Source organism: Electrophorus electricus, chromosome 8 (assembly GCF_041902795.1).
Source record: "Electrophorus electricus isolate QZ-2024a chromosome 8, ASM4190279v1, whole genome shotgun sequence".
NCBI classification, from domain to species: domain Eukaryota; kingdom Metazoa; phylum Chordata; class Actinopteri; order Gymnotiformes; family Gymnotidae; genus Electrophorus; species Electrophorus electricus.
In genome coordinates, this window is record NC_137504.1 from 24,887,417 (window position 1) to 24,910,796 (window position 23,380).

A 23,380-nucleotide genomic window follows, 5' to 3' on the forward strand; every position below is an offset into this window, starting at 1 on the left:
TATATTTTGCTGCAAGATTATGCTTTTTGAAGTAGGATTTTTTTGAACATCGGTGCTCTCTGGGCAACGCGTTCTTCGTGACCTGGTTCACTTGCATCAATCCTGACGTTTTCGTCCAGACAAAATGATGTCATTGTCCGTAACCGACTCTTTGTGCTTTTTATTGGCGCACGCCATGTAGCCTTTTCGCGTCCATATTGCATCCCGCAGAGCCTGCGATGCGCGCTTTCATTACGTTTACGTAACGCTCACCATATCGCTCCCGTCTAACCCCACCTACGACTCGTATCGCCTTCTCGGACGGCTCTCTCCAAGAGAGAGACAATCTCTACTAGGCAAAGCTCACCGGAGGATGCTGGCCTGAGTAAGCCACCCACGCCCCCACACTGATGCTCTTCCCCCGCTCCAAGTGACTGCGTTGGGAAACAGACGGGCGGACGGCAGGCGCGCGAGAAATAGCAGATTTCCGATCTCGCTGGTGAGTGAAAATACAGCCCGTTTTATTATATTTTCGCATATTATTTTAAAAATAAATAAATATTCATTTCCTTTCCTATATTATGTTATTTTCTAAACCACAGGCCTGCTTGAGATTTGATCCTTCTGATATATGGCGTAAAATACGTATATGTAGAAGGATGCTTGCGGGTTTTGTGCTTATATTTCGTGGCAGAGGTGGGCAAGTCCTGGCGCCATACGAGACCTTTGATGTAAATCTCAGGACGCTCTTTCCGGATGAAACAAGCATGTCGTTTATTCTCTTAATTTACATGTGGCCTGGTGGTTAGCTGCGCTCGCGCAACTCCATTCATCAGCGATAAACTGGTCTGCCATGTTCGAAGTGTGACTCGAGGCTCGTGCGTTGGGTGCCGTCCAGCGGGGGAAGGGTGAAAAAAAGCAGGCGTATTACTTCTTATTCCAAGGGCGAAACATTACTTTCAACTCGAAGGCACACGCAAAGACCTGCACCTGCCTCATCCACGTGCAGCCTAGTATAATTATATTACATTTGAAATGGGAGGGGAAAAAAAAATGCTGTTGAATATTTTGTCTGGAGTTTGTGGCTGTTTTATTTTTGTGAGTGTGTGTGTGAACATAAGACATTATTTCTGATCTGTTTGTATGCCTGACTGGATGTCTGCGTTCCTGTTTCCAGCAGAATAGTGCTTGTATCGAGTGGGTTACTGTTGATTTTCGTCGACTCTGCCATGGCCAATCGGGGGCCCAGTTATGGTCTGAGCCGGGAGGTGCAGGACAAGATCGATCAGAAGTATGACCCGGAGCTGGAGACCCGCCTGGTCGACTGGATCATGTTGCAGTGTGGTGATGACCTGGTGCGGCCCGAGCCTGGCAAGCAGAACTTCCAGAACTGGCTCGTGGATGGGACGGTAAGAGAACTGGAAAAGCCAGTCAACGTTCTTTTTAGCCTTTTCCCAGGGCCGTTTGGTAGATAATAGCTCAAGTTTTTAGTTTATATGGTGGGTCTGCCGAAAGGAGGAGACCCATAGAGTGAAAAGGGGCACCTTACAAGGGGTTCTCATCCGGGAAGTGCCGACTGCATCGGGCAGATGTGAATACTGATTTGGTTCGTTTTGGTTGTGGTCCAACTCTTCCCTTTCCGTCCTTTCTCTCTCTTCCGCACCCCTCCCCATCCTCTCTCCCTCGTTCTGTCTTTCTTTGCCTCTCTTCTTTTTCTCTGTAGATTCTCTGTCGTCTCATTAACAGTCTGTACCCCAGTGGAATGCAGCCTATAAAGAAGATTCCGGAAACCAAAATGGCCTTTAAGCAGATGGAGAAAATCTCTCAATTCCTGCAGGCTGCCGAGGCCTATGGCGTCACCAGAGGAGACATCTTCCAGACTGTGGACCTGTGGGAAGGTATTATGCGTGCGCGCGCGCACACACACATACACACCAGTTTAACTCTGGTTCATGAATATGGCCATTAAACAGTCATTACTTCTAATCTGAATACTTTAATGCATGCCAGATTACATGTCTGATCTTGCACTGGTGTCAAGCCAGTAGTGAGTGTTGGTGGACTGTAGGTTCTTGCTTTTGTGCATGTGCACAGTCAGGTGCACACATACCTTGCATGTGCCTGGGTTTGCACTGATACTTCTGTATGTAAGTGTATTTGTAAGAGAGACCGCAAACGTGAAATGCACAGAGCCCTGGCAGCTCAGCAGCATACCACAAAATGTTTAACCAAAGCCTTTTAAGATGGATTACTTTTCAAAATAAAAGACCACATAACGACACTGTTTAGACAATAATATGAATGGACCTAAAACAGATGCTATGCGATACAGTAAGTTAGGATGCTTTGATCCATGTGGGTGATGTAATAAGATTGACAGGTGGTGAAATCACTTCCCTGTACAAGCTTGTCTCCTGCAGAGTAGCTGTTCGCCTGGCTGCTTATGCAGGTCCAGGACGAGATCCAGCTGTGGACTCCGCTTTTCTGCATGTGTGTTAGAGGCTGGACCAAATTGGAATTATAACCCCCGCTGCCATTGGCTGGCTGTCGGCAGTCGTTGGTCATGGCCGGGCACTGATGATATCTGTAGATAATCATGCTCAATCATGTTAAGTTGAGTTGAAGGAAACTAATTCAGAAAAACACTGCATTATGCATACAGACAGGATTGAGAGTATTTATTTTAAAAAATGCATTAGATTACAGATTATTTATTTTTTATTTTGTGTATCTTCAGCCTATTCCAAATAATTACGATGCAGAAATCTAGACAGGTACAGATTGTTCCTTATAAGTGAAAACCATCTTCTGCAATATGAGATCATGGATGCGTCTATTTTAAAAATGTGTCTAAGATTGTACGCTATTCCCATTAGAAACTGTATACCACTCAGTTGAGAAGGGGGCATATCTTGAAAAGTGGATCATAATCTGGGTTTTCCAGTTCCACTGTGTTATAGCCAGAGTGTGAATAGGTACTCTGATGGGTATGGTGGGGCACAACATGATTCAGTGGAAATGAAAAATCAGCTCCAATATGTAATCTGTGATTTATCATCAACTGAACATACACATAAAAACATTTCATCAATATAACTTGCTTAAAGGAGCAAAACCTTTCCAGTGATTCTATACAAAATATATTATAAACATGTCCACCTCCATGTCAGGAACCTGCTCTATGGAGCTTAACCAGGTTTCTTAGAAGACTACAGAGCAATTTGATTATTTATATCATGTGAGCTGCATTTTATAGAAATGTAAATATAATAAATAATCACCAAAAAAATTTTGTTTGCTACTTTTTTGTGCTAAAAATGACTTATTGCTTCTTTAACTTGTATAAAGTCATATGAAGGAAATACTGTATCCATGAGAAATTAATCTCATTCTAATATTGAATAAAGCCTGTGTTCATGATAAACAAATCCCATTTTCACCATCAACAAAACTATTAGCACTGAAGTTGTGTCATATGGGTTAATGAAAACACAGCAGCCATAGAGGCTGTGTGTAGCCATGTAGACCAAGTTAATCAATGGTCATAATGCATACAGTTATGTTTCCATACATTTCACAGTCTTTAGTTTGAAATTAATACAGGCTATAAAGTGAAAAGCTTCTAGACGTGTAGATGTGTTTGACTGCTGTCCGTCAGTTAGCAGCTATGCTATGTGTGGGCCTGGTGCAATATGGGTAATCGCATGTGGTGTTCTGCTACAGGAAAAGACATGGCTGCAGTCCAGAGGACCCTCATGGCTCTTGGGAGTGAAGCTCTCACCAAGGACGATGGGTGTTTCCATGGCAACAAAGAATGGTTCCACAGGTAAGCAAAGTGAGAGAGGCTGCAGCAACAATACGCTATTTTTCTACCTTATTTCTGTCTGCCTTTTTCAGCTGAACTGCTGCTTTGGTGTTCTGTTGATTTAGTGTATGGAATCTTAATACACTACACTGGAAACTGTATTCATCATATCCCTGCTGTCTTATAAATGAAAATGACATTCAGTATCAGTTTGTGTGTATGTGCACGTGTGTGCATGTGTGTGCGCATGTGTGTGCGCGCGTGTGTGTGCTGTTTCATGTTGAATTCAGGAAATCCAAAACCCACAGGCGAGAGTTTTCCGAGGAGCAGCTTCGCCAGGGCCGCACTCTGATCGGCATGCAGATGGGCAGCAATCGTGGGGCGTCTCAGTCGGGCATGACAGGTTATGGCATGCCACGCCAGATAATGCGCTACGACTCCCCCCGCCGAAACGGTGATGAGAGCACCCCTTAGCCATGCCCATAGTGCTAGGATCCGTGCTATGCTCCAGAGCAACACCCCCACCCCACTGTTCCTGCCCACTGATTTGACAGATTTTTGAATGATAATTTTTCCATAATTGGTCACATTAGAGCTCAGGGGAAATGGCCAGTAGAACTTACCCTAAGGAGCAAATCGGAGTAGATAATAAAGACAAATCAGACATGTTGTAGCTCATGGCTTACAGAGGAGCTCTTTAGTTTAGCTGTGCGCACTGCAGTATTTGTGGGATTGCATGTATCCTGACGTGACAGTGCTGATCTGGAACCAGTTCATATATTTCATTTATGATCAACATAGGGAGCTAATCTTGAATCAATTGTTGCTCCAAAGAACTTAATAACACTTACAGAGCTAAGCGTGTAGATACTTATAGCAAATACTGCACCTCACAATAGTGAACTCCCAATATCACTCATAGGTGAGGTAGCCCATGAAACCACACATGTTGTATTAGACCTGGCTGGGGTTCTGGCTGCAGAGCTGGTGGGAACACTGTTTAAGATGAGGACACAGCAATAATAAAAGGGAGTTCTAAGATAGTGATGTCATGAGTACATAATAGTGATGTCATGAGTGGATGACCTTATAGTCATAAGCTCGAATGACCATCTTCTGTGTGGCCTCATTCCAGGACACAATATTGTGGCTACAAATTACTTTATAATGTTATTATAATGGTGGCAGCCAGATATTGTGTATTATGGCCTCAATGTCATTTCCCTGCCTCTTATTCTTATTAGAAGCCATATATCATCAGTGGAATTGCAGTTTTGAGCAATGTATATTTATACTCATGTCTGTCCAATACAGCATGTTCAGATCAATGTCTTTATGAGCAGTTATTAGGTTGCTGTAAAGTATGTTGGGAATCAGGTTTTCCTTGGAATGGTTTTTTGTGTTGGCCATATTTCTGATTGGTAGCAAAAGCAGTGCCATCTTTAATTTGCTCATTTCACCATTTGTCTGCAGGTCATACTTTGTAGTGGAGTTTATTTTCTCATTTCCACTGGCAGTCATGTTTTATGTAGGCTGTAGACTGAGCAAGCTGACAGTCGTTAATTAAAACCTGGTTTTGTTGTAAAAATCCATCCTGACCCTTTTACTGAGGTCTACATCTGTGTGGACAGGTGTTATGCTGCTCAGCTGTGCTGTATCATTGCTCCATATTGTCTTAATGCAGCCTGTGCTTTACTCAAACCATCACTCTCAAGCGTTCCAGCATTAGGCCATAGAGCCATTTCATTTCACACTGAACCTTTACAGCATTCCAAAACAGACTGCTTTGATGTCATAGTAATAAATGATGTCATAACGCCAGTTTAAGGCTTCGCTGGTTAGAAAGACAATGTCATGGATTTGAGCTTCATCAAATGCTTGATTATAATTTGTAAATGCCGTTATGATGTATGTGTACAGCTCAAATACTGGATATTCATTTGCAAGATATTTATTTTTAAGCACACTACATACTGTAGATGTGCTTAAAATGCATTTTTGATTTACATAATTGTTGTAACTGTGTTGATCTTATGGTGTCATTTCATATTCTATGGACACTGTTACCTGTTACTAATTATTAAACAAAGCCCAACTCCAAGCTGGTGCTTCCCTGCTTGGCGCTGTACAGAAAAATAATGATTTTTTTTACTTTTGCATTTTTTTCAGGGCTCAGAATAATCTCAAAACATTTTTTTAAACACATGCCAAACCTCATGCTTATATATCCAGTCATGTATTTTTGAATGTTCTATCACCAAAACAATATATGGTTTTTCATGATCACAAATTGCCCTTAAATGTAGGAAATTTTGTTAATTAAATAACTGAAGAAAAATACTTGCTCTTTTTCATGTAGACACAGCATGGTCTGACTGTATTAAAAAGAGAAAGGTCATGAATGTTGAATGTTGTCACAGTGGCTGATATCCCCTTTCTTTGCAATACTTCCACATTGGCAGAGTACAACAGCAACAGTCTGTGAACTGCACTAACATTTGTATCTTATGTCAAGATTTAGAACAGTATTCGTTATTGCTTCCGATTACTATCCCAGTTTGATTCTCTTTTTTTGTCACTGACTTATTTAAATCTTTTGCAAATGTCAATAAACTGTTCACTTAGAAACTGTTCTCTCTCCTTGCATTGTCCAGCAGGTGGCGCTAATGTGCACAGACTAGAAAATAAAAGATGTGTGTCTACCAGAAATTAATCTAGTCTGGGGATGGAACGCTTCACGTGAAGATCATCTGTGCATGTAAGAAATACTGAAAGACTATGTTCCTCTGAATGTGCTTTTGAGGATAGAACTGTTGCAAATTGTACTAATTACAATTAAGACTGTTAAATTTTCACAATACAAAGGAGGACGTTTGTAAAATAGCCAGTGTAGATTAAAAATCAACTTACATTTGTCCTGATCTATTACTTTCCAAGGACTGAAGCCACCACCTGATGAATATGATAATACTGTTCAGAAAATAGAACAAATATAAAGCATCAACAGAGTCTATTATGGAACGCCATAAATCAAAGCCTGTTTGTTGGGGGCTGTTTTGTAACCTGTCACTATAGTAACAGCTCCAAGACACAAGGGAAAGGGACCCTGGAGTCTAGGAGTTCAGTTGGGTCAAGATAATGTTACAACATAACACTCCACAGTACAGGTAGGAGGAGTCACTGGGTTTTGCGGGGGCCGGGGGGATGCAGGAGAAAACACACACAAGAGGCTTTTAACCAAACTGCCTTTTATTTATAAGAAGCAACAATGACTGTACACTTCTATCCTGTTCACACATCACCACATAAAGCAAATGAGTTTGCAAAGAGTTCACAGTTCCCCCCGTTCGCTTCTCTCCCATATTCTCAGGTCATCTGTAACAAAATGTAGACAGAAACATGGAGGCTGGAATGTTTTATTTTTTTCTTTTTAAACAGTAAAACAAAGACTGCAGTGAAAGTCATCCTGTCCGTCCATCCATCCAGCTTTCATTCATTTATTCATCTATCTGGTCCTCCTCCACCTCTCCACGCTTCCGCTGCAAATCAGAGCAAAGGGCAAAAGTTAGCTGAGGTCAGGAGCTCAGAGCGCATGTTAACATTGATACCTGCCTTCTCTCCCTCTCCCTCTCAGGTCAAAGACAAAGGGCTTGCAATGAATTGAGAAAAAGTAGAAATAATGTTATACTGATTACATTTACAGTTCTGCTAAAGTAAAATCAGTAATTCTGATTTTACTTTACAGCTCAGTGTTTTTTAAAGTCGATTGTCAATGTGCAATGTCATTTCTCCCCATCCAGTGTTGACACATGCTAAGCTCACCAAAAATCTGTCACTTGATATAATTATGTCAACTTGTCATTAATTGACAAAAGCATCTTTTATGACAGCCTACGCTTATTGGACTAAGCATTTATAAATGTTTATACATGTTTATATCAGCTGTCATGAAGGGCTTTTGTAGACATCATATAGCCTAAACTGTGCCCTTCAGTAGTGCTGCAGAAAAAAAAAATATGCATTTAAAACTGTTCCATAGCCAAAAGCATTAAAGTACTTGCATCACTTATGAAAAGTAAAAGTAAGCCATAAGTCATGCAAGTATGAAGCGAGCTCACCTTCAGCTTGCTATAGTGCTCTAGGCTGCTGCAGTGCTCTGTGCGGGCCCTCCTCTCGTCTGTGAAGAACACACTGCACAATCTGCAGAAGAAGCCGCTCTTCCGAACAACATAGTCAAGGCCTGCGGGGACAGGCGGGACACAGTGAGGCATGCTGCCGTATCACAGAAAGAGTCCAACTAAACGAAGAGCGGACTCTCGTTACTTAGCCACTGGGTAGGTTTGACTCCTCCACAATTCCAATAATGTTGCTTTATTGAATGGTCTCAAGATCTAAGCAATTTTACAATTAATTCAGCTCCACTGAAACAGTACTCTACTTCCATTAATTGATAAATGATGCTGGATTGTGTCTCGAAGGCGTTAACCTTAAAAATAAATAAATAAATAAATAATTTTTTAAAAAGCATCTTGTGTGTATAACACCAATGAATATTAACACTTTCCCATAAAAATGTTTCAACAAAACTAGAATAATCATTCTTAGGAAAATGTAGTCAAAATATCTTAATTTACTGTAATAATTCAGCAACAAACATTTACATGAATACCTGTTCCAAATAATCCCTGGATGGTCAGTACACAAATTTCAACCCAATCCAGGGAAAAACACACAAAAGGTATTTGGAAAAGAGCTATAGGATTTTGCAACAATATGAAAATCCATGATACGAACTGGGAGGTCTAGGCATGGGTTGGCATGAAATGACCTGCACGTAAACGGTCTGTTAAATTACAAAGTCCAAAGTACGTGCCAGAGTAACACTCTCCCTAAGAAACTAGTTTTGAACTGCCTCATTTTGGCCATTTTCTTTGTTACAAGATGATAATCTTTAACACTTTCCATAATACCCAGCTACTTGCAAGCTTGGCACACCCTCACACAAAGCATAGCAAGTTCTGGATCTGCATTGTTTGGGGGAAACCTATTTTGTATACTCTGCCAAAGGAAGAGCCACAAATAGCTCAGTGGTTGAAGTTAATTTTTACCACTATTCTAATTATTTTATGGTGTGCCCAGCACTTCACAGAGGATGTGATGGTTTTGCTAATCAGGTACAGGCCCACTTTCACCTAAAACTGTGTGGAAATACAACAATGTTTTTTTCAATCATTAGGAGAGGGGAGGTGGATTTATGATTATAATCTGCAATGTTACAGTCGTAATCCACTGTTGCGGGACTGTGAAAGCCACTGGACACTGTAATTAAGGCAATTTGCATCTTAAATAAATTGACACTAGAAAGAAAACACAAGAGTTCACAAAAAGAGAGCACAAAAGTTTTCCAATCATCAGTCTAAACCTTCTTCAGTCATAAGCGTCAGATTGATAAGCCTATCATAATAAATTTTAAAATAATTTTGCATTGTTTCCAAGCTCACCCCCGCCAGACAGGGGTGGAACATGTAGGGCAAAACCACTGTGGTTGTCGACCAATCAGAATAGAGATGGTGTGTTGACCAATCAATCAGAGCAGACTGGGCTCAATGGAAAAATGAGGCTTAAAAGACACAGGAGCTCTAACAGAACGTTTCATAGAGGGTGAAGAGAGATGATGTAGCATATGAAGAAAATATTTTTTGGAACATTTAAGCAGGAAAATCTATTCTATTAGAGCCCAAAAATAAAATTCCAAAACATCGAACATGGTTGCATAATGGGTCCCCTTTAATATTCCTATAAAATGTATTCTTGCTTCCCCAGTTTTATTTATTTTTCCCAACAATAGAATAATACTTATAAGAAGGGGCTTTCAAACAAAAAATCCTCTTAATCCTCTTATTTAAAACTCTTGATGTAGATGCGACAAGATAATTATATTTGGTATATGTCTGAAACTATGTGGATAACAAATACAGACCTAGAGAGTTTAAACACACACACACACAAAGAAAGCTGCCCTCACCAACAGGGTTGTTGGGCTGGTATGGGCCCAGGGGAACACCATCTTTTTCTTCCTCTGAGTCTGCACACACAGGATCTCCACACACACCCTCACAGCTGGACATGGGGCTCTGGCGGTCCTGCATGCATGCACACACACACACACACACACAGTTCCATCTTTAGCAGGTCAGGTCTTAAGACAAGTGATGTGAAGAATCTGCAAACAGGAGCACTTGTCTAAAGCAGATGCAGGAAGCTCTGGTATGGCATGGTATGGTATCGTTGCCAACACTGGAGCCCCTTCTCTTTCTTGATTACATGAGTGGATTTAGATCATCAGCACAGCTGCACACAATTTATTTAACAGGTTTTTAGTGCTGTGAGCTGGTTTGGTGGGTGTGCCTTTAACTGTAAAATGATCTTTTTAATCCATTCCCAGTTTACCAAGGTGATGAGTTATGACAAGTATGCTTGTTTGATTTATATTCAGAAAGTCACATATTTCTGTATACTTTGCGATGTTTTATTTATTCTGGTGTATCACCTTTAAATAAATATTTACCTACAGTAACTAAAACCTCCTCTGTCTGTATTCTTACCGTAACACCATCATTGGTAGCCTATCACAACCAGTGCATGTGTCCCCTACCACCCTTGGAATTTTACAGCAGGGTGTGCGGCAGTTATTACACAAGGGAAAAAAAACAAAAAACACAAAAAAACCCCAGAAGATTACCAAGCTGTGTTATATCCCTAGGGAGTTATTTACACCGCATACATGCAGAGTCATTGAGCCTTAAGGTATGATATTTGCTGTGCTATGAAGTACACAATAAATCACACAACCACTCCAACTTGACCCACTTTAACCAGAAACAAATCCATAACTTGTTACCGATCTGACCCTCCCAGTAAGGCCTTCGATGAGTGGCTCACCTCTGCTGTGCTGTTCCTGGATGTCTGACCGTTCTCCCTCCTCTCGTGGCTGTCTCGGCCCGGTCGGATTCCCCTGACCTCGCACCACTGCTCAAACTTGTCTGCCGGGGTCCTGTGTGGAACACGGCCAGAAATACTCAGTCCCACACCCTGCCACATGAGGGCAGAAAGCAGCCTCGTCTGAACACAAACATGAACCTGCATGCTCATCACTACTCTACTGAGTTTTAATTGGACAAAGAATGGAATATACTTAAGATATCCCACACATTACACTTACTAACTTGTGAACTTCAAGAAAGCTGCACGCAAGCCAGGATTCCATACAAATGTCATGTGCATTTAAAAAAGTTTGCCAGAAAAAAATGCTAATTAAGTCATGTTTCCATCCACAATGGTTATGTGAAGAAAATTTTAAATGATGTATCTACCGTCATTAGGTTCAGCGCTGAAACAAGTGAAATGGAGGAATTTAATTGGGTCTTATGACTTGATAAACCATAGTTTATTCAAAAAAACACCTTTCCCATCACTCTTTTTACCATTTTGGCTTTAGTGATATTCTGACATTTCCACCTTGTCCTACACTGTGTGCACAATTATTAGGCAAAAGAGTATTTGGCCATATCATTTTAATGCATATTTACCATCTCCAAGGTGTATAAACATGAATGCCTATTAGATTTAAGCATATCCGGTGATGTGTATTTGTGTAATGAGGGAGGGTGTGCCTAAGCAGATCAACACCTTATATCAAGGGGAGCATAATTATTAGGCAGCTTCTTTTCCTCAGGCAAAATGGGCCAAAGAGAGATTTAACTGACTCTGAAAAGTCAAAAATTGTAAAAAGTTTTCCAGTGGGCAACACTCTTAAAAAAGCCAAGCTATTGGGGCATCATCACAGAACCATCAAACGTTTTGTTGCAAATAGTCAACAGGGTCGCAAGAAACATGTTGAGGAAAAAAGACGCAAAATGAATTGCCAAAGATGTGAGAAGAATCAAACGTGAAGCAACCAGGAACCCGTTATCCTCCAGTGCTGTCATATTCCAGAACTGCAACCTACCTGTCGCATGCATCGAAGTACTCCACTGTGTGGCTAGCCAGTAAAGGCCTTAAAGATGAAAGAATAATGACATGGCCCCCCTTTTTCACCTGACCTAAACCCTATTGAGAACTTGTGGGCCCTTCTTAAAAGGGACATTTAAGATGAAGGAAAACAGTACAGCTCTCTGAACAGTATCTGGGAGACACTGCTGCTGCACAAAAAGTTGATCGTCAAGATTAAGAAATTGACAGACTCCATGAATGGACATCTTATGACTGTTATTGAAAGGAAGTGTGGCTATATTGGTCACTGATTTTTTTTTTTTTTTGAAATGTCAAATGTTTAATTGTAAATTTTGAATTGTTTGTTTATTATTCTCACTTTAACAGATGAAAACAAGTGAGATGGGAAAATTTCCATTTTTCATTTAGTTGCATAATAATTCTACACAAGAATAGCTGCCCAATAAATATGCACACAGATATTCTCCTCAGAAAGCCAAAATCTCACCTCATTTTTATTTTATTAAATATTCAGGTTTGAGGTTTATTAACATTTTGGATTGACCAAGAGCACTGTAGTTGTCAATAAAATTAATCCTCAAAAATACAACTTTCCTAATAATTGTGCACACAGTATAATGTAAAAATCTAGTTTTTGTTTTTTTTTAACTTTGGCTTTTTCCATTCATTTTTTTGTATGCATATTTTCAAAATTCACAAAAACTTGGCGGATGGAATAATCCACTATTGGTATATTCAGGTCTATTCCAAAATATTTCATCCCAATTTAGGTTATTTCATAACCTTATAACAAATCGCACAGCACTGTCAATTCTGTAAATTCAATAAATATTTGATATAAAATAGTTTATATAAAAGGACCACATGGAAGAGACCCATTACTTTTCAGAATAATTGAGAGCTGGTGTAAATTTGGTGACAGCTATGAAAATGATCAATACACACTGGAGCACAGATGTTACACTTTTAGCCAGCCGCTGCTGGATCTGGAACTTATTTCCATCAAGGTTCGTCCCTTCTATCTACCTCGGGAATTCAGCTCAGTCATTCTTACAGCTGTTTACATTCCACCGCAGACAGATAATGCAGGTGTGACGGATGACCTGTAAGAGCTCATCTACAGGCAAGAAAACCCCACATCCAGATGCTGGTTTTATTGTTGGGGATTTTAAGGCAAATATGAGGATAGTTCTGCATACATTCTATAAGAACAACAAAACTGAAACTGAGACAGCAGTAGCTCTTACGCCCACATGCTCTTGCTCCTCCGCTTTGTAGCTCTGTATATTTCCAAATGACCTTGGAGCGTCTTTTTAACTTGTTCCTGCATCTAGCCAGCAAAATGTATTTGGTATATCAGGCGTTTGTTATATCGGTTTCATTGTTTCTTTGAATTGTCTTGTTGGTCTTTCTGCTCTCTGCTTCCTCTATTCGTCTATTATTAAACCTTCTAAGGCGTTCATGATTCGTCAGTCAGATTCAGTGTAACATCCAAGTTTGCTTGTGCTGCCTTAACGCAAATCATCCAAATAATGTTGATGATAATGTTCGGTACATTTATCACCAGGTTTCAGTAAATAATCATGTTGTGTATACATGGTGAAGAATCGTCAAAACATCTAAAGAACTGATGACCTCCTTTACTCACCAGGGTATGAGGGAGTCTCCTTTCCTACACATGGTGATCTTTAGCAGGGAGCCGTAAAATTTGAGAGGCCTGTGCAAGTACCTCTGGATCATCATCTCTGCTGCATCCTGAGTATCCATTTGGATATAACACTGAGGAGGGGAGGGAGAAATGTTGAGCTTTCTGACACTCTATAGCCAGGGTGTTTAGTTGTAGAGGGCCCTGCTCATGATTTCCCTGCTCCTACACACCTACTATAGCTGGTAATTAAATCAAGTTGAATGTGGTGAACTACTGCAGAACAATCAAGAACTCTCTGCTCTATAGTCAGGATATATACCTTGGGTATTCACCACTATTTATACTGTATGTGTGTGTTGATGCCTGCCTGTGGGCACGTGCACGTGCACTCTCCTCACCGTGCCGTACATCCTGTTGGAGCAGTAGGCAGTGATTTTCCCAAAGGGCCTGGCGAGTCTGAGGAGTGACATGTCTGAATACTTGAAGGGAGGGAGCATACTGATAAACAATGACCTCCCACTAGGACCCTACACACACACACACACACACACACACACACACACACACACACACACACACACAGAATCAAAGCTTAGATTTTTTTTTTTAATCTCTGTGTACATCTAACACAATCATACCTCAAAAATGAAATTAAACAGTTCGATAAAAAATTATTTAAAATATAAAGATCCTTTCCCTCCTCAGATGTGTGTTAATTATGCCTGTGGCTGGGCACAGAGAGGAGCGGATGCTGCTGACAGTGCTTTCATACCTCGATTCGGTTGAAGGCCAGACACATAGAGACAGACACTGGCCTCCCACAAAGTTTGGACTTCTTGCTGTTTTTGTAGAAATTCACCATTTCATGGGCTTTTCCCACTGTTTCCAGTTCAATCAGAGCCTAAACACACACACATCCCTTTAATGTCAATGTATTAGAAAACGTACGCTGATGAAGTGCTTATATTAGAGAATCAGCATTCACAAGGTTTGCTGGTGAGAACACACCTCATGTCTATAATAGGATATAGCAAAGTTAACCACTTTGCCAAATGGGCCAGCCATCCTGTAGAGCGCTTCTCTGACAGCTTTCTTTCGGGCTTCTCTGAACTCTTTCCTGATTGGTCTTACCACAACCACCTTACCTTCCTGGAACACACACACACACACACACACACACACACACACACACACACACACCATACTCAACACTCTTAATGCTGCATGTATTACTACATGACATGTTCTATATATCAGTAAAACCAAAAGTCATCAAAATGTTTCCACTATAGCTGATATTAACTCTTACAAATGGATGCATATTGCATCTAGACACATCATCATTTGTAAATTCCAATCTGCAATTATCACTATTTGTATTGCACATTTTTAAGAATTAAGAATACACAAATTATAGTTACTGTTTCTTTCATTGTACCATTTAATAAACGTTTGTACAATTGAGTAGTAGTACAAGCTGAGTAGTAATAGCTAATGATGGTGGGTTTAGTGAATACTAACCTGCTGCTCAGAGGAATCTGGTGAGGAACACAAAACACAAAAATCTGTTAATTATCCACAGAGGATTCCGCGCGCGCGCACACACACACACACACACACACACACACACACACACACACACACACACACACACACACACACACACAGGTACAAAAATGTTTAGTATAACTGTGATCGAAAGGACTTGTAACTGTGTCTAGAGTGAGTGCAGCATAACATTTTTTTTTACCTAAGGAGTCTCCTCCAGCTGTGTTGTCCAGCTCGTCCAGGGTGACGAAGTCATCCATATTCTCTGGGAAATCCATGTCTTCCAGGCCATCCTAGAAAGGGAAACACGGTTATGTTCTCTGCACATCCACTTGTAATTTGATCCAATAGCTAAAATCACATGCAGGAATGTTAGTTCACTTGGTTCATAAAGGGAAATATTAACCAAACAAACAAATGGACCTCACAGGTGAATGAGCTGTATATGCGTGGTATATTTATTAATATGTATATTGTTATTTATTGTTATTTATTAATATGCAATATGTATTAAACAGCTGTAGAGAGTAGGTTGGCCTGTGATTTCTGAGCAGGAGGATGGCTAGTTCATCTCCTTTACAAACAGACCTGTTCCTCCATGTCCTCATCTGACCCTCGCTCTCCTTTGCTCTCTCCTCTTTCTGCTCGAGCTCGCCTCCCTATTTCCTTCCCCGCCTCCTTAGAGTCCTGTCCCTCTCCTGCTTCCGCCTCCTGTTCCTCCTCCGTTCCCACGGCAACACTCTCCATGCCGTCTGTGTCCACCAGGCCATGCTCATCCTCCAGTCGGATGCCTTCCTCGTTTTCCGCCTCCTCCGTCTCTTCTTCCTCATCCTGTCCCACTCTCTTTTCTTTGCCTTTCACTTCGCCCTCGGCCCCCTTCTCCTTCTCTGGCTTTGACTCGGGGACGGGACACTTGTCCAGGCTTTTGCCCTTCTCCTTGTCTTTGCTGCTGCACTGAGGTGTGCTCTTGGAGGAAGATGACTCGCTTTTCTGCCTGCCCCCACTGTGACTCTTGCTGGAGTCAGACTTTTTGGATGAAGAAGGCTCAGGGCTGCTCTCGCTGTAAATAAACACAGAAGGATCAGATGGTTTTAAGAAATTAGTTGTGCCAGAGCAGGAATTATAGTAATAGGGCTAAATATAGGCTGCCTCTACACATGTATGCATCCACTAGAGGGAGCTTGGTATAATAGTGCACTTCATGTTTAAATAGGATGCCTAATACACTGCTCTAATACACAAATAAAAAACTGGTCATCATTAAAGCAGTAGGTGAATTAGGCGTGTCAGACCATGAAAACAAAAAGTGCTAAACTGCAGCCCTACAGGACCATCTCCACTTACAGGTCATTTGCATTTTGCACCGTGTCTGATCATATAAAAGATATTCACACGAGAAGCCAAGGAATTGTTAATTAGCCTATCAAATTCCAATTTCAATGCATTAATCACCAATAAATCAAGGGGGTTATTTAAACAAATATTGTCATTTATGTCCACCACATCTTATTTTATACTATTGATAAGTATCTTCCAATTCAATCTACTGTAACTGGGCAAACTTAATGTTGTCAACAGGGGCAGAGGCTTTCCAATATATGGGTGCACTTGAAAAACCTTTCCAACAGGTTAGAAAAATTGCATAAAGCCTACATTAACCGAACACATTGAACTCTAAATGTAACTCCAGTAAAAAAAATAAAATAATAATTTTAAAATAAATAGACAGACAGATAGACAGACAGATAGATAGACAGATAGATAGACAGATTGATAACTAAACAATAAATATCTGAGAATGATGCAATATAATTTGTAGCTTCTTTGTAAAAAGCACCAGCAATGTGGGTATATAGAAGTTAATGTGTTTATTTAATTCTGGTGTTCATCCAAAAATGTGCTGAAGTAGTTGAACATGTTCAATACGTGTGCACATCGCGCGCACACACACACACACACACTACATTTCTAAACATGACCGACACAGGGCTCGAACCAGCAACCTCCCGACCACAAGCCAAGCACCGCAACTACCAATCCACCATGAAGGAACATGACTTATTGAGCTCACACACCCACCCACACACCAGTAGACTATTGCTACATTTGATGTAGGTTACTGACAATAGCTACATATACCACCAACATTAAATTCTCACCCTGCAAGAGACACTGCGAGATGGTGGGGCTAGTGCTGTGGCCAGTAATTTTAGCAGGTGGCAACAGCCCTCGCTGGCAGCCTTTCCACATAAATGAAACAAACAAATAAAATAGAGAAACAAATATCCATCCTAGTCAGTGCTGGATGAATCCTCAGTGACTCCAGACCCATCACTGGCTGGGAATCCAACAGAGCATAATTGGCATCACTCTCTGGGCGGGTTGGATGACTTCCTCCACCCCCATCACTCAATACGGCTCTAACCAATCCAAGTGTCTCCTTGCCGGTGTTGGCAGAGCTGGTGGTTGGTGCTCTCCTGTAAGCATGCTGAGCTGTCCAGTGACGTTGCAAAAAGATGCAGTGGCTGGCTACATTTATATCTGAGGAAGTGTGTGCGAGCCTTCACCTTCCTGGCTTGGTGGTGATAGGAGGAGAGTTAGCTAGTGGGTGGAATTGGTGATGACTAACACTGTTAGAAAATTGTGGTTGGGAAACAAATACTTGAGTCCCACTAGAGTTAATTTCCCAAAATGTGGTTAGAGTTCTGCTCCTCACACAGGCCTCCGCAAGACCTGAACAGCTATGTACAGTAGGGGAGCTAACAGCAAGTGACACGAGTAATGTCAAATGTCCCAGACTACAGACATTATAAGTTGCAGATAGCAGATGCTAAGTACACCAAGAGTAGAAAAATACATTTTAAAATGTATTTATATTATCAAAATATTCAATAATGTTGTTTATCGGCCTAAGGTTAGTAAGCATTGGTTCCAGCTCAGTCACAATTTTTCGTTACATCTACTACATGAGTCATGGTTCATTGTTCAGGCTAAGTAGGCCTGTGTGGGTTGTTTACCCTAAACTCCATATAGTGTCATCATTTCAAAATATATTTTGCTTTTCGAATTTTTCTTAGGGAAGCAGTGGTGGCATCAGAATAGCTGCATAAAACGTACCGTAAGCTGCTCAGTGAAGACAGAGATACTTTGATACTCTTGTCCTGAATCCGTAAGGGGTTGGTGTGGTAGTACTTTACCATGATGTCTGCGTCACGCCAATCTACCATCTCTATGAGAGCCTGGACACACACACATACACATTTATTAAACCACATTTGTTGTTTAAGCTAATGTTTTTGAAGCTAAAAAACAAACAAAAAAAAAAAAACTTTTCCTTGAATAGAAATGTGAGAAAATATATCAAATTTTCCAGTTTGGAAAACTTGTATAAAATGGCACTGAACTTTGAGAACCAATAATATAGTAAATAATTACACTTCAAATCAAAATTCCCTATCAGCCCTATTCATTATTGCGTTAAGTCACTGTCCAGTAAGCATAAGTGGAGAAGCTGCATACCCGATATGCCCTCGTTCTTTAGTCATTCAGACACATGGGGTCTGCACACCACCCTCCAGTGTCTGTTCTGGTGGACTTGCCTTGTCTTCCGTGAACTTTGAGTGACGGATATCCCCAAACAGGGTGGCCAGCTCCAGCACCTCCTCCTGCGTCTCTTTTCCGGGGGGAAGCCGGGAGAAGCACACCACCGACTGGATGGGCAGCTTAGGTCTCTTCGGCCCAGGCTCGTAAACCTCGGGGGGCTGTCAATCACATACACGAGTAAATGAGCACAGCTGCGTGAGCACAGTATCTCCGCCCTCAGTCACGATCTCATTTCATTTCATTATTATTCAACAAACCGAGGCCTGCAGGGCAATGTTATGTTTAGAGTTTCTGCTCATGCCCCTCCCCCCGCGTCCCCCTTCCCAAGCATGACTAGCTTGGATGTTGAAGAAACGCACAAGGGTTCGTGTGCGTGGTGACAGGCTCCACTGTCCATATGCCATCATGTTCATTGATTTCTAACATCTTTTAAAACTGAAAACTTGCTAAGTGGTGCTTCCACGTACGTGAATGACCTCCACGGTCGGGGACAGGCAGAGGCTGATTCTGTGGCCCTTGATGAAGGCAGGTTTGGTCTGGTAGTGAGTAACCATGTCCTTAGCTTCAGCATGGGAGCTAAATTCCAAAAAGCCCTGCAGCACAGCCAAGATGTGCTCACAGATCTAACCAGCCACATGAACCACCAACAGAGCCAAATGGACTTCTATGGACAACTACTTTGTGCTTCATACACTGATTATAGCATTAAGAGAAGCACGACAGAAATTTTATTTATGCAAAAAAAAAAAAAATCTTCAAAAGCCATTATTAAAAGACAAAACAACAGATCTGTACTATTGTTTGAGTTCATGACACTGTGATTTCTAAAATACTGGCTTTGCCCCCCCATTACCTTGAAAGGGAAGATGAGATGCTTTACGATCGTGCCGAAGGGCTTGCCCAGGGCTAGCATATCAGCCACTGCTACACAGCCCATGGGATATTTGGCAACCACCACCCTTGTGAAGGGCTGGTGTCAACGCCGGCCAAAAACCAGGAAGTAGTGTTGAGTTTAAGGGCACCAGTTGTTAAAAACTCTTAGGATATGCTTTATTTGAAATAATTAGAATACATATATACACATATACATGTCTTTTACCATATAATGAGGAAAGAAGCGGTCAGAAGGCGAGGACATAGACGGCTCTGTAAACAGAAATAAGAGACAGGTGTTACATCTTCCTGGCATGTTGTCATATTGGCAATGTTACAGCAGTGATGAGCTGATGGAAAATTCCAATTATGCTGTTCAATGGACATAAAAGTGGATATGGAAGACAATTCGTAATAAGTCACACACATGTATGGAGTAAACAGTGCATGCAACTCATCTGATGTAAAAATATCTTAAAAGAAACCCTTTAGGATGATGCTGCCAACCAGACTTTGTAATCACTTCAGCCAAGCTGCCACCTCAAGGTGAGCCGAGGTATGCTAAGGTGACTCAGTAGACTACAGGTGGGGAGAAACCACATTCTGCTGCAAAGCAAAACGAGAGCAGGCCACTGAAGTGCGGTACCTGTGCTCCTCTCCAAGCTGTAGGACCTTTTGCTGGTCAGAGAGGAGTGGGAGCTACGCCGATACGAGTATGAGCCGTCTTCTGAATATGGACTCGAGCTTGAGAAAAACGGGGACATGCTCAATGAGCCACTTTTTCATTTAGTTCAGTAAATTATTACAGATGTAAACTGACACCTAATAATAATCAAAAAAAGTAAGGAGTAAGGACTACAGTCAATTTTGGACATACATTACGTAAGTGGAAACTTACAAACGCATAAATTCTCTTCGTGCTTCTGTGTGGCGGACGCCCTGAAGGTGAACAATCCATGCCTGTTAATTAAAGGTCACAAAAAATATTTTGATTAAATTCTAAATGTTTGTGCAACTAAAAAAACATTTTTTTTTTAAAGAACAAGAGAAAACATTCTGGTGAAGATAATTTAGGCTGCAGGAAGGCACAGGTGATAATAGGTCATTTCTGAAATGTTTTCACACTTTCACCAAGAAGTAATTTAAAAATAACAGACATACTAAGATAAGGCATTCAAGAGCAACTGGGATACATGTATATATTTACTGATTTACATATATAATTTATTTATATTCATATGTAATGATTGTGCTTCTACCTTGGGTCCATTGACTTTAACCTTGCAGAGGGTACAGACATGGGGAAAATCACTAGGGTTGTCATCAAATTCCGTATCAAGCCCCAGACCATCCCCGCTCTGCCTCTCTCTGGATGACCTCCTATGTCTGAAGTCCCTCTTTCCTCCTGTTCCCACCCGCTCTGTCTTCTTATAACCATCCCCCTTCCCATGATGCTCGTGGTCAGGGTTGGAGGCATGGCTCTCAGGCCGCCGCGACGAACTGGAGGAGGGAGGGCTCGCCCGTCTGTCTTTATTTTTCTCAGAAGCCGGCTCCTGATTGGCCCGTTTGGACTCAGCCTCAGGCTGACTGGCTTCAGTCCGCGTCTTGTCTCTGTAGTCCGTGTCAGTGGCAGCAGCCGCCTTCTCGGCCCGCTTGGCTTTCAGCTGCATGATGAGATAAGGCAATGTCTCCACACTGATCTCGCTCTCGGGGATCTGCGCCAGGGATTCAACATCCTCTGCAGAGAGACCCAGAGCAGCATATAAACTCTGGGCGCTCATGGCTGACGAACTGTCACCAGCACCTCCCTGCGAAGACTCCATCTTCAAACAGTGTCCACAGGAGGCCAAGGTGGATGGCGAATTCTCTCACGGCTGTTAACCCAGCCCTATAGGGGGAAATTAAAATTAATGCTCGGTAAGGCTGCACAATAAATTATTTGTTAAATGTGATCAAGATATGCGCCTTTGCAATACTGATATTGCAGAAAGCTGCAATATGCAAATGTGCCCTCCATCAAAATCACAAGTGTGTGTGAGAGTGCTGGGAGCATTCTTATCAATCCCAGATTCTCTCTCTATTATAAATCATTATAATTACAATATGGTATTTTTGGCCATGTTACAGCACTCTAATGCTTATTTGTTGCAGAGACGTTAGAATAAGTTTGGTACACTGCATTGTAACAGGATGTTGTATCAACTGACCTAAAGGCAACAGTGCTCTGAGGAATAAAAGTTTTCTAATGCTGCTAGTTCTCCTGATCTCTAAGTGCAAGCCTTCCACAACAACAGTGAAGGTACAGGCTCCAACATATTAATTCTAACAGTTCTTCCACATTTGACAAATAAATCAGAAACAGCACATTCTTTAACACTTACATCAGTGTGTCAAGAGGAAGCCTGACAAACTAAACTTCACAACTCTACATGATTTTTCTTTTGTGGTGCATGTATAAAACACAGCCAAGACGTAGTACACTGCTTGAGCCTAATAAAACTGATCACCTCCACTGATCTACAAGAAACAACGTCAGAATTATTTTAAAAATCAGAATCTCTAACCTCACACGACAACATAACCAGTTAGCTAGCCAACACTCAATACCAGCACAAGAGACTATGTGGACCTCAGTCAATTACAGTACCTAGATAATAAGATACCAGCACGACACTAACATTAGCTATCGTAACGACCTACACAGCTAGCTAGTTAGGTATAAGAGTTGGGCCTACGCTACCGGACGCCATGCACCCACTAAAGCTAGTATGAACATAGCTGGCGTTGCATTCAAAGAGCTTACGGACCTAGCTAGCTACCTAGCTGGCAAACGTTAGCTAACCATGCTCCCATTTTCCTACGTGTTTGGACGACTCTTAAGCAAAGTGCTTGACACACATTTTTGAAGTGAGCTGGCCCATTATTTCACAAAGCTATAACACAGCCTGCATTATGTTACTGAAAGCAATTATTTTAGCTAGCTACACTAGCTATCCAGCGTTACTTAGTTCATTCAAGATTATATCAAAGTTAACCATTTTTGAGTCAGCTAGCTGGCTGGCTAGCTGGCTGGCTACTAGGCCCCAAATCCTAGCCTTGGATCGCAAAGTTATAACCGGCTGTGGTTAGCTAACCGCTTACTAGCCAAAGACAATTGGTTCGTTCCCGAAGATGCAATATTAATGAAAGTATAGATGTAGCTCCACATAACAAACATCTCCACTTGCATGCAAAATACACTAGCATTAAATTAAGTAAAGTTAACATTACTTGTGGCAGCACGACGCTTGTGATCTTCGCTAGTTAAGCTAACAGTAGCTTAGCTAAGATGGCTAGTTTAACCAGTATTGATGATGCTAAAGCTGCCAAAATTGTAAACAATAAGCAAGGAATTTTTAGGCAAACTACATACGCATAAAACAATGTGAACGTTTTTATTCAGCATAATTACCCAAATATGTTGGACGAATTTCCCTTCTTGATGCAGAAAATAATGTCAACAGGACTCAAATTCTTATTTCGCCATTTTTTGTCAACAGTGGGCTGGACCGCCTCCGAAGAAAAAAAAAAACCCCTCTGAGCCTATAGCTAGAGACCAGCGTAAACTCCACCTTACCTTCGTTCACTCTGGAGCGAACAAGTAAAGCAATAGTTGATTTTAGAGTTTAAAAAAACAAAACAAATTAAAATTCAGTCTTAACCGGCCAACATTTGCCGGTTAATCTATACTGTGAGCAAATGTTATCAAAGTTCAGGTTTGCTTGACAAGTCGAAAACGAAACAGTAAACGGTATATTCAACTAGCAAATAACAGAAGCTGAGGTGTACTGTAGAGTCAGAAATGTGGTTTAAAGGTGCATTAGTCAAGATTGAAGAAATAGCACATCTAGCGGTTAAGTAGGTGAACAACA

The 23,380-nt window shown here is 41.2% G+C and overlaps 2 protein-coding genes across 4 annotated transcripts; one reads left to right on the top strand and one right to left on the bottom strand.

The window, feature by feature from the left end:
* The first annotated feature begins 33 nt into the window (after nt 1–33).
* tagln3a (transgelin 3a) lies at nt 34–6,412 on the top strand. 2 transcript variants are annotated; one of them, XM_027025452.3, is made up of 5 exons: nt 34–478; nt 1,157–1,388; nt 1,703–1,877; nt 3,703–3,805; nt 4,075–6,412. In XM_027025452.3, the coding sequence occupies exons 2-5, from the start codon at nt 1,209–1,211 to the stop codon at nt 4,256–4,258; spliced, it is 642 nt and encodes a 213-aa protein (XP_026881253.3). In that variant the 5' UTR covers nt 34–478; nt 1,157–1,208; the 3' UTR covers nt 4,259–6,412. The 2 variants fall into 2 exon arrangements, with proteins under 2 accessions (XP_026881253.3, XP_026881262.3); XM_027025461.3 differs by having other exon boundaries at nt 1,160–1,388.
* Nucleotides 6,413–7,015: 603 nt separating this feature from the next.
* zgc:152816 (uncharacterized) lies at nt 7,016–23,374 on the bottom strand. 2 transcript variants are annotated; one of them, XM_027025964.3, is made up of 20 exons: nt 22,921–23,374; nt 20,729–21,357; nt 20,368–20,429; nt 20,116–20,213; nt 19,696–19,742; nt 19,450–19,566; nt 19,064–19,189; nt 18,593–18,754; nt 18,111–18,232; nt 15,582–16,053; nt 15,196–15,286; nt 14,967–14,983; nt 14,454–14,594; nt 14,218–14,346; nt 13,844–13,972; nt 13,446–13,576; nt 10,727–10,838; nt 9,810–9,927; nt 7,903–8,024; nt 7,016–7,323 (listed from the first exon to the last, which is right to left on the bottom strand). In XM_027025964.3, the coding sequence occupies exons 2-20, from the start codon at nt 21,290–21,292 to the stop codon at nt 7,282–7,284; spliced, it is 2,802 nt and encodes a 933-aa protein (XP_026881765.1). In that variant the 5' UTR covers nt 21,293–21,357; nt 22,921–23,374; the 3' UTR covers nt 7,016–7,281. The 2 variants fall into 2 exon arrangements, with proteins under 2 accessions (XP_026881765.1, XP_026881773.1); XM_027025972.3 differs by lacking the exons at nt 19,064–19,189; nt 19,450–19,566 and having other exon boundaries at nt 22,921–23,368.
* Between the last annotated feature and the right edge of the window lie 6 nt (nt 23,375–23,380).